The 12115-nt window shown below is 37.0% G+C and overlaps 1 protein-coding gene across 4 annotated transcripts in view; it reads left to right on the top strand.

The window, feature by feature from the left end:
• Positions 1-12115, top strand: part of LOC127970643 (KH domain-containing, RNA-binding, signal transduction-associated protein 2) — a 73481-nt gene that overhangs the window by 35048 nt on the left and 26318 nt on the right. For all 4 annotated transcript variants that reach the window (XM_052573308.1, XM_052573307.1, XM_052573306.1 and 1 more), the window contains exons 3-4: positions 6530-6646; positions 10601-10747. In XM_052573308.1, coding sequence (XP_052429268.1) covers positions 6530-6646; positions 10601-10747 — 264 coding nt within the window. The remainder of the gene's footprint in view (positions 1-6529; positions 6647-10600; positions 10748-12115) is intronic.

The following is a 12115-nucleotide window of genomic DNA, read 5'->3' as shown; positions in this document are numbered from 1 at the left end:
CACAGCTGGCTACAATGGAAGTAGGAATCTTACCCCATCTGCGGATCTTATCTGGTTTCACAGCTTATGGCAAGGGTGCTATGTTTCCACCTCCAACTCAAACAGAGGCAAACAGCCTAACTGCACTAATGGTTATGTTAAGTGTTTCCTTTGCCAACTTTGGCTGGCAGCACATTCTGTTGTGAAGCTTGAGGAGTTTTGTGCCATTTTTGCTGAAACAGCCTTGAGGATATTTAGAAGTTTATTGGCCCTAGACATCATAATCATTTATACAGCATAAGATGCAGAATGTTGCTGTTGTAGCTATTTCTGCAGAGTATATAATTCCAGGTTTAATTGGCACAGTCTGAAGCCCATATCCATAAATAACACAAGTTAGCATGTTTCTTGTGCTTAATATCTCTTTAGCTTAATGTGCAGATCATATTCAGTCATTGTAAATAGGCAGCAGATTGAAATTGTGTGTCTGTCCCTCAAGATATACTTTTCCAATTTTTTGATGCTGTGAAAAGATGCACCAAAAATAAATTAATATATTGTTCTTTCATGGCAGATAAAATTTGCACCTTTCATCTTGCAGAATGAAAACAAAATATTCAAAGACTTAGATAAGTGTAGAGGAGCAATTTGCATAAAGTGTGTTGAGACTGGGACAGCAGAAGAGTTTTCTGTGTCATCAGCATATATCAGAAAATAACACACTTATCTTAATATGTTCATCAGTTTACTGAAGCACCCCCCCCCCAAAAAAAAAAAACATTTCTTTTTCCCTTAAATGTTTACGTGCATGACAATTCCTTACAACAAATCCCCCTAGAAGTACTTCTCAACCAACATACTTTATCATTGACCACAACATCTCCCCCAACTAAACAATAACACCTGTACTTTCATGGCAGTTGTACAGTAATAAAAAGATTAACAAAAGACCTAGTAGTTCAGGAATTTGCTAAATCTTTATTCTTAAGTTTTCTCTTTTATATTTTACCCATTTACTGAACAATATCTTGTAATAAAGGGGTCATTTGATGTTACTAAAAAGAACATTATTTTGTTCTTGAGCATAAATTTGGTGTAATGATGTGTTTATGTGGTTTAAGGTAAAAAAAAAAAATATATATATATATATATATATATATATATATATATATATATATATATATATATATATATATATTCCACACACTGTACATTATTGTTAGGGATGAACGATCATGATTTTTCATGGCTGATTCCAATACCGATTTTTTACAAGCAAACTGGCCGAAAACAATATATTGAAAACAATAACTGTAACCATCTGAAATTAATGGCAGTAACTGCCCAGTAAGTAGCCTACATTCAGTACAAACAAATGTTTTTGAATTGGGTTGAAACTACAGAGAACTGGCCTTAAATTAAAAGATTAACTGTAACCATGTGAAATTAAAGGCAATAACTGCATAGTTATACAGTCCAAACCAGTTTAAAAACTGGTCTTTACCAGTGAGACTAAATAAAAGTATGCTATATAAATACATTATTCCAAAATGTTAAAATCAAATAATGTTGGTGCGAATAAAACAAAGATGCAAAGTGTTTCATTCATCAAAAAAAAAAAAAAAAAAAATCTGGGTAATGATCTAATTTTTTTTTACTTGAGTCAATGAAAAATAAAAACTTATTGTCTCAAGTAAAAAAATATAGATGTGAATCATTACCCTAAAATTTTTTAATTTTTTAATTGGATGAATGAAACCATTTTTACAGCAGGTGATTTTTAAATAAAATTAAGTCGATGTAATTTTAAGGTAAAATAAAAATAATCATCCTAATGCAGAACTGATGTTTACTTATGGCTTTTCAAACGTGTATGCAATTTCGAATTAAAAAAAAAAAAAAAAAACATTTCAGTTTTGTCACAGTTTAGTCCGTTTCGTTTCTCATCCAACATGTGAGAAGTTGATCTGAACATCTCTTCATGGTCAACTCGTGTTCAGGGCACGGACGGTTACAGTATAGTCTTGCGCAGCTTCAGTACGCGCAGAAAAGGGACTCTTATTTGTGCAGCATTACAACAACTGCTGATCGCTTCCTGCTATCTGTGCCTCAGACATGAAGCTCTGCATTTCCAGTACTGATCGGCTGCCCGTGTCCTGCACACAGATTTCGAAATACTCTCACACACAAATGACATAGCAAACGATTACAATGTAGTCTGTGCACGCGAGCGTACTTCCGGAAAAATCGGCCTAAAGAAGATCAAAAACCGGACGATTGCCGATAGCGTATTTTAAGCAAAACTGGCCAATTACGATTTTTGGCCGGTCAACCGGTGCATCCCTAATTATTGTTTCTCCTCTTTATGAAATACATAGATTTTTACAAAGCTCATCGATCTGAAAATCGAGGTGTGCTCTGATTGGCCAGCTATCCAGTACGTTGTGTTTGGCTGAATGCCTCAAGTATATAGTGGAAATGTTATGCCCCTTATCATACTGTTATGCCATGTTATGCCATTGGGACAAAACCAATAAAACCCATTACAAACGAGGTATTTGATGGATCCAGTAGGGACATAATTACTGATAATAATGACTTATGCTGTATTTTTAAGTGTTGCGTACAGAAACAGACAATGGCATTGTAGACTACGCTTCCAGGAAACAGTCCTGGTCCTCCGTAAAATGCGCTTGCACAGATCTGAATGTTTGGGTTTAACTGTTCCGGAACAGTGTTGTAAAAACAATTTAACTACTGATTTGTAATTGTGTCCTCTTTTGGAAGGCCAAACTAAGTAGTTTCCCCTTCACAATGAAACGCACAGCATCTCCACAACATGGTGCTGGTGGCAACAGCGAGAATAAAAGTTACTCCTTCTTCCTTTGCTTAAACATTTGGGTGGTGTTATGCAAATCTTCCTACATAGTGACATAGACATGTGGGGCATGTTTAAACAAGCCATTTTAGCAGGGCGTGTATGAGACTTATCTTTCATACTGAAGTATTAAACCCAAAGAGATATTCTTTGCAAACTTTACAGATCTTCTTCATGGACCAAGAGCTTGTAACTATCCAAAGAGAAATGAATAATTGAAATTGCATTAAAGTGTGACCCCTTTAACCAAGCATTTACAACATTAACATTTAGGTAAAAATTTGAACAGTTTGACTTAACCTAAAACATGTCTTGGTTTCAATCTTACTATCAAGATTTACATTTACATAGTCATTTAGCCACATTGGCTTCCTTCTGACATGCTGTCGTTCTGTTGGTCTATCGACATTTTCTGTTGTTGAGGCAGAACTTGGTTGTTCCGTCGACCTGAGATCTGTATGCAATTGTGCCAAATGAGACACGTCCCATGTCCATCCATCCATTGTCAGTAACTTTCTCCAGTGGATTCCCTTTTTGGCTGAAGACCGATGTCAGAAAACTGTCACTGCTGTTACATTCAATCTGAATGCCACTTCTGGTCATTTCGAGTAATAGTCAAGTAATGTAATAGCATACAGTATCTGCAGCTAGCAGGGCTTATCTCAAAAGGACCCACCACATCCATGCCAAGTTTCTGCCAAATGCCCTCTGGATACTGAACTTTTTGTCTGTCTTTTTGTGAAGATGGCAGGTGACACAGGCTGCAATGGTGGACTGTACTTGTAAATCCCTCTTAGGCCACCAATTTAGCCTTTGCTTGGTCCTCACAATTCCATGATGGCACTCTTGAGCTAGAGTGACCAACCTTGAACATAAACTAAATGGTACAATCAACCTATGTGCTCATCTCAAAACATATGAGTCATGAATCTACAATTCATCTCTTACCGGAAAGTAAGGAATCACGTCATCAGACAGAGTTTTAGCTGTTGCCGGCCAACCGTTCTCAGGGCGGGACAAGCACTCAACAGCAAACTCGGTCAGTGTTACAGCTGATAGCAGGGTGCTCACAGCAGCTACACTTTCTGCTTTAAAGGCCACATCAGGGTATGTCAAATGACTAAGATATTTTTCATCAATGCTTTAATTTATGCAGTTTTGCTGTGCAGTATCTTCAGATTTTGAATAAATCAATAAATTTTTGCATGGCGTTCAGTGGATAAAGAGGCTTTTTGTCTCCAAATTGTTTAGTTATAGCATATTGGACGAATCAACAAAAATGTCTCCAATAGGATGACTGTCAGTATATGATGATAGTAAAATGTGTGTGAGTGTTCCAATATGAAACTGATCCAGAGCTTAGTGGTCTGATTGGCTTGAATGACTTCTGTAAAGATTTTGACAGAGAAATCAATGTAATGCACACGAGAGAGCGCTGAGCGCAGGTGAAGGTCCCTGTCAAAGGGACTGATGTGTGAAAAGTCATTTGTTCAGCCAGCCACACACACACTCCGAAGTCACTCCAGGCTCCAAAAATAAGCGATTCTGCATGACAGCACACTGAATAGCCATCCAAGCTTTTTTAGTTTTCAATAAACACAACAGCAAATGCTTTTCTTGGATTTTGGAAGTGTTTTCTGACGGACACACTGATCCAGGCTCCAGAAGTGTGAGTTAGGGAAGAGTTAGTGATCTAGTCTCCATCACAACAGCACACTATGCACTCTTTCTTAGAAGTCCCATTTGCTCATAATAAGGCGATGTGGTTTGACACTTATGCCTCCGGTTGTCAGGTTTATCATCTTCAGCCTGTCAGTGCTGCATAATGCCCATCATTCTGTGGCCTGCCTCTGACGGGGACTGCGAGGGACAGCTTGCATCACTTCAAACCTCATCCAGCACTGAACTGTGCCCCCTAATAAAGCCTAAATTGCCCACCATGGAGCAGGAGAGTGGCTCCAGACATTCATTAGCTTAATGAAAACAGGCCACTTCACTGCAGCCGCCCAGTGAGCATCTTCACACTGTAGCTGAGGCAACCATCTGCTCAGAGGCACCCAGCCAGCTGCAGAGTATTCCTGTCATACACACCGCATCGGAGGGGATGCAAACGGCACACCTCCAGCTCAGCCGCTCGAGAGAGTTGGTCATGCCGCCTTGGCGCAGTGCTGCAGTGTTGCTAAATATACTGCCCTACCCACACCTCACCCTTTCACCTGAAACTGTTTGCATTTGCTTTGTGACTCTGGCCAAATTCGGTGACGGTTCTTCTGCATTTGATCAGCTAAAGTTCCCTACAGCTGCATCTACAGCCTGACTGGGAAGAGCATGTGTTGAGGAGTTTCCAGCCATGTGCTAGGCAGGGTATGTCAACATGTGTTACTGCCAACTGTTTCATTCTGGCCGCCACATATCAGCTAACCTTTGCAAACATTTGAAGGACGAATTCACTTCCCTGAGTAATGTCTGGGGCTGGAAATATACAAAATACTGTAGTAAACAGCCATATCACTAAAACTATGCAATGTCAGATTTTACAAATGTGTTCCATACAGAATGCTTTATTTGTGTTATAGTTAAATCGTCACATTAGTGGACTAGTTATACACAACCAATATTTATTTATTTACTTAATCTTAAAGGGATAAAGCACCCAAAAATGTTAATTGTCATTTATTACTCACCCTCATGCCATTGCAAATCAATATGACCTTTGTTCATCTTCAGAACACAAATTAAAATATTTTTGATGAAATTCCAGAGCTTTCTGGTCCAACATAGACAGCAACACAACTGACATGTTTAAGGCCCAGAAAAATAGTTAAATATAAAAAAATATAAGCAGTTCAACATTAATTGTATAATGCTATGAGAATACTTTTTGTGTTCAAAGAAAACTAAAATTATTTTATTTAACCACTTCTTCTCTTCTTTGTCAGTTTTTAAGATGCATTCAAGAGAGTATGCATGCACACAATGTGTGCGTTTCACCGTAAACATGCCTGAAGATTTAGACAGAGAGGGATTTTTTTCACAGCCTTAGTTATTTGAATGAGAATATACTGACAATGACCTAAGAAAGATGGACATCAGCACCACCACACACACGTGTTGTTGTACTTTCCTGAAGGTGCATTAAAGAAGGTCAAGTGTTCTCAGTGACCGGAGATCTGCCGTGTGACAGAAATGTTAGTTGCTGCCCCGAGGCAGTTGTTGGATAGCTCATCATCTGGGTAGTATTACTTGAATCCCCATTGGAAATGAACTCATTATGTTATGCCTCATTCAAGCATGGACTTCATTTTGAAGATCCCTTTTGGCATTTGGTACATGTTATAATATCTCTGAAAGCAGCAGAGCCCAACCACTGACCCCAAACATCGATTAGACACATGAGTGGCTGCAGTAGCCTGCAGAAACAGGTATAGGCTCTCACATCTTTTTTGATCGCTTCTGAAAGACCTGAACCTAAAAATGATCGACGACTGCCACAGATTTAATTTTGAACCCAAAAAGAATTTTTCATTCTCTCACTGTAGTTTTTGTGCATGATGAGAAAAACCAGCTTACTTTTGAATGTGTTTTATTGACTGTGCGGTAACTGAGGCAACTGTCTAGGAAGCAGGCAGTCTGAGAGACCAACCATATTGCCTTTTCTCTCCTCTATTACAGTTTAATTTTGTTGGGAAACTGCTGGGGCCCAGGGGCAATTCCATGAAAAGATTACAAGAGGAAACAGGAGCAAAGATGTCCATCCTCGGCAAGGGTTCAATGAGGGATAAAGGCAAGGTAGGATAACTTCTTTCTTTGTCCTCCTGTGTACTGTATAAAGTTAATATATTCCATAAATGCTTTGAGTATTATTATTTTGATAAACACTGATTTGTTTGTAACCATATAATAACTGTACCAGCATATTTCGGATATTAATATTTAAACTGACTGCTCATGACAAAAACAAACTACCTGCATTTGATTAGACCTGTATTAAACCATATATAGATTTTTGTCAATGAGAAAGTATAATAGTATAATAATTGTATGGAAGTCTGTTTCTGCCACAAAATAAAAAAATGTGTTTTGATATGACATTTAAAGTCAGAAAGTAATACATAAGTTAAAGGTCATTATGACATCCTAAACGATAATTATAAGTTTAAAAGTAATAATTATGACATAAAATGTTGACTTTTAATTTCACAATTGAGACCTTTTATCTTATTATTTTAACTTTTTGTATTTAACTTTTTTTTTAATATTGGCTACAAAAAAATAAATTAATTAAATTACAATTTTTTTAGTCAATTATGACCTTTTATGCCAATTTAAAAGTTTGAATTATTATAACTTTTTACCTCATAATTATGATTTAGTATGTCAAATAATTTCAACTTTTTTTATCTTAAAGTATGACTTATCTCATAATTTTCCATCTCTATATTATTTGCTTAACCATGATTTTTTGGGGAGGAAATGGGATTCCATGTTATGCACACATTTATTCCAGAGCAGAGTGCTTTATCCCTTAAATCCTGTAAATATCACAGATACATAGCACTGACTCACATACTGTAATTTGGCTGAAAGTAATGCCTGGCAGCCTCACAGACCTATGTGTTCTTTAAAAATTGTAAAGGAGCTGTTGAGACTATTCGCAGTATGGATCTTTCTCAGTGGATCTGATTTAAACATGTGCTTTGGATTGAGTTGTGGTGAGTGTAATGTTTAGAAATGGCATTTTGTGATTCAGCCAAACAGCTGCCCTAAGAGACGTGCTGGTCATTTACCAAGCCAGAGAATCGTTCCAAATATATATTTCTCGCTTTGCTGCTCTTGTCATCTCATTATAGGCCATCCCGATGTCCCCAGCTCAGTAAAATGTTCATTTTAATGTAATATTATTGAATGCAACTCCACTGAATGAAAAACATTCATATCAAGCAAATATTAGTTTTTTTTTCATGTAGTGTATGAAATGGAATGAAGCAATAAGCAATGCGAGGCTGTGTTTTTACCAAAGCGATTTTGTTAAAGGGTGTTGTTAGGCACAAGTGAAGCATGGAGACTTGGCATATTAATAGCATTCAGTTGATGTGCGTCTTGATTGTTGTTTAACCAATAACATGAAACAATTCCTTTTTCAACAACGCCATGATGAAAATTAAACTTTGTTATCATAAGATTTCCACAAAGTCAACAGAAACGTTATTTGTGTAATAAGTAATGCATTTACAGTTAGCTGAGTAGCATGAATTATTTACTCAAAACCTGATGTCAGAACAATTTGTTGCAACATGACCTGGTTGTATGAAATTGAAATTATTTTTACTAGATTTATTTTCAAATGTCCTTGTATATTGAGTATACTGTATGTGGCCTTGCATCTATTTATATATCAGCATTGTGTAAACAGCACTACCCCCAATTTTACCATTACCTGATTTACATCATTTCTTAAGTAAATTGCGTGCTCAAGCAATGCAGATAGCATGCAAATAAAAGATGCTTTTAGGGGTATAATCCTTTCCTAATGAATTCCCCCTCAGTCTTTAATTTAAACATATAATGCATATTGTTTTTACTAAAATCTGTCTTTGTTGTAATCATTTCACAAAACCAAACAAGGCCGATATCTTGTTCTTGTTTATTGTCTTACATTGTTACATGCTAAAAAGTTGTACAAATGAAATGAGACAGGACATGCATTGTCTGATTCCAAATAGCCATGTTGGGAGTTTCTACAAGCAGAATGTTCCTTTTGAAGTTTTACAAACACACTGTTCACCAGAATTTATAACACTGTTTTAAACAATGTGGATGAACCATGGTCTGAAATCTAGTTAAATTTATGGCAGAACTCAAACAAGAGCCTGTTGGATTGTTTTAAATCCCAAAGGCGATCATTAATGCAAACATATTCCATTATAAAGAGTCACCTTGAGCTGGTACAGGTTTGTTATACATATGAAATTAAGAGTCTGCCGTGTGTCTTTTATAGACTTGTCTGTGCAGTATCTGAAAGTCCTGCTGAGGTCTTCATATAACAGACTCTCTACATCCAAGGATCAGCAAAGCAAAGAATATTGCATTTCGAATGATACCCTAGCTTGTGTCCAAGGGCAGCAAACTGAGTGAATCAAAAAATGGCATTACATTCACCACAAAGCAAAACAACAATTTATGTAGTGCAAATCTCAATCTGGGGAAACACAGAAGAAATATTTAACTCATATCCTTAATTTTTTATGGAAGGAAAAGAAATGCAGCTTTTATTATAACCCACAGTGCAGTTTCCATGAGTTTCAGGAATAGATTTTATTTTGCTTTATAAGCTTTTATTCGAATGTTTCAAATCTGAGCTCTTTAACTCCATAGGGGCGCTGGATAACTGTCAGGCTTATAAGTGTCAGATTCACTATTTGTACTTTACCGGGAATAAATTTGAGGAACCCTTCATTTTGTCACATTTGAAGAGGAGTCTGCTGTACTTAGACATGCTTACTTGAGTGCCTTTTGAAATGCATCCTGGGAGACAGACCTACCTTTTGAAACAACAGAACATTTTCTTCATGGATTGACATGAAAGGCAAGTTAAAGCTTTCAGGCTTGAAACAGAACAAATGTCATCTGACGAACGGTTTTCCAGAGGACTGCAAATGAGGCAGCAGACTTTTCACCATCTCCTGCTTCCCCTTTTGTCTGTCCGTTATTAAGTCAATCCAGAAACAATCCTACATGAATATATCTGTGTCTGCGCACAAAATTATCACATCTTCACAATTCGTCAGCGCCTATATACAAAGCCCACAAAATATGATTACGCCTCTCAAAAATGTTGTGAAAGCTTAAGTGTCTCCTGACCTTTCGTCCATGCAAAGCATGATGGAAAAAGTGCTTGGGTCACTTTGACTTGTTAGAGAGAGATGGCATCGATAAGTGTTTATTAAAGCTGAAGGGGCTACAAGGGCCCACATCAGTGATCAGACATCTGTGAATGGGCCCTACATCAAAGCCCTCCTGACTTTAAGAAGAAGCCACAGCCGGATGGCAATCAACATTAGACAGAAATGCTGGCTACCGTAATTACAAGCTTTGTGAAGTTTTAAGGTTTTTGAAGAGCCTCAGAACACCTTCAGCAATCAGAGAGAATCGAGAATCTGAATACTTCTGTGAAATATCAGCCTTTTCTGCTCTTTTGATGGCAGAGTTAAATCAGAAAGGTGACAGTGTCAATTTATTTCTGATAAAAAGCTCTCGGGCAGATTTAAGTATGATGATTTGCGGTATCTATGTACCCGTTATCTGTGTTACAGAGTAAGGGTGTTGTATGGTACCATTGTTCACAATTTTCCTATGCCATTATGAGAATTATAATTAAATGTGAGCTAAAAAAGTATTATTTGTGACATTTTGTCAAAATCCATTCAAAGAACATCACCTCAAAAAGAGCTTCTTTCTTAAAGGGATAGTTCACCTAAAAATGATTATTCTGTCACCTTCATGTCACACCTGTAAGACTTTCCTTTCTATGTGGGACAAAAAGATAATTTGAAAAAATGTCCCACCTGAGGGAATTTATTTTGGGGTGAACTATCTCTTTAATGCCTTTCCAGTTCACTCTCAGTTCAAAATCTGCATAATGTGGATTGGGGGTGGTGGAAAAAAGTACTATTTATTTAATTCATTAATGATATGATTAATTCTTCACACAGAAGTCCTGACTGGATATTTTTCCATCTCTAGGAGGAAGAGCTGAGGAAAAGTGGAGAGGCGAAGTATGCCCATTTGAGCAACGATCTTCATGTTTTAATTGAAGTTTTCGCACCACCTGGAGAAGCCTATTCCCGCATGAGCCATGCCCTGGAGGAGATTAAGAAATTCCTTGTTCCAGTAAGTTCATACAGTTGGATTCCTTCAGAGGGATGGTGAGCTGGAAGCCAAGATGAGATGAGTGCCCCAACCAATACTGAACTCTAGTGCTCTCCTGCATACATAAATCTGTTCATGTTTATTGCGTAGGGGAAAAAAAGAGATTAGAGTTATGCATGTGATTAAATATATACATTGGAGATCTGCCTTACAAAATTGGATGTTTAATATACTGGAATTGGCGAAAAACGGAGAGAACTGCTCGTTTCTGATAATATATTCTGCAAATCCACGTTAATTACACCCTAGGAATAAAACAAAAAAAGCAAATGGCTTAACATGAAAAGTTCTGCTTTATTGACTATATGTATAGTGCAGTTCAGAAGACTTAAAATAATATAACTTTTAAAAGATTTCAAATTAATGTGTTCAATCTATACAAACAAATAATTAAATAGATAAATAAGCAGAAGAACATTTTAAAGTAGTAGAAATAGTGAGATTCATTAATTCATGTATTTAATTTTAAGCTCCAAATCAGCATATCAGACAGATTTCTGAATTCTCATGTGACATTGAAGAGTAATGGATGTTGAAAATCTTCAGCAATAAACCACATTTGTAAAATATTTGATTATCCATAAACCTTTGAACACTAATGCAAACACACTAGCTTACTTGTAACGTTAGAATAAAGGCTCCTGCATGGAGCTTTCAAAAGGTAGTTAATGTTCCTCTGGCTCAGTGGTAGAGCATTGTGGTAGCAGCGTAAAAGGTTGTGGGTTCAATTCCCAGGGAACACACATACTGCTATAACAAAATGTATTGCCTGAATGAACTGTAAGTATGAGTTGTTGGCCTCAGAGAGGAAGGGCATTAGGCAGGCTCTTAACCTCTTGGGCCATATCTTTGCATCACTTGTCATATCCTCCATATGTCCTGCTGTTTTATCTTTAAGTCCACTGCAGAATACCAAGCAGATGAGTTTTCAATCTCAATAGCTCTGTGTCTAATCTAGTGTTTTAAAATGTCATAGACATGCTCTTGACATAATTATGATGCCTTCTTTTTTATCCAAATTCTAAGACAGCAATGTGCGTATGCATTTCAGTTAGGATTCTGCCTTAAAAGCAGCTTCCTGTGCAGGCAGTAGGCGGCAAGGCAGCTCATTAGGATTTGCAGCTAATGTCTTGACGTCTTTCCATCTTTGAATTTGTTTATAGTGGTCTACTCATTTATCTTTGTCAGAAAGCTTGATTCCTGTCAGGATTAATGGAGTGTGCTGGCATCTCAAGATGGTGCGCTTTGAAATGTTAATAGTATCTAGGCAGCCATGTGAATATGTCATAGCATTTGTTTTGTAGAGACGTGACATTATGGCCCCTTTCT

This window comes from Carassius gibelio, chromosome B13 (genome assembly GCF_023724105.1).
Source record: "Carassius gibelio isolate Cgi1373 ecotype wild population from Czech Republic chromosome B13, carGib1.2-hapl.c, whole genome shotgun sequence".
NCBI classification, from domain to species: domain Eukaryota; kingdom Metazoa; phylum Chordata; class Actinopteri; order Cypriniformes; family Cyprinidae; genus Carassius; species Carassius gibelio.
This window is presented reverse-complemented; position numbering and strand designations above follow the sequence as displayed.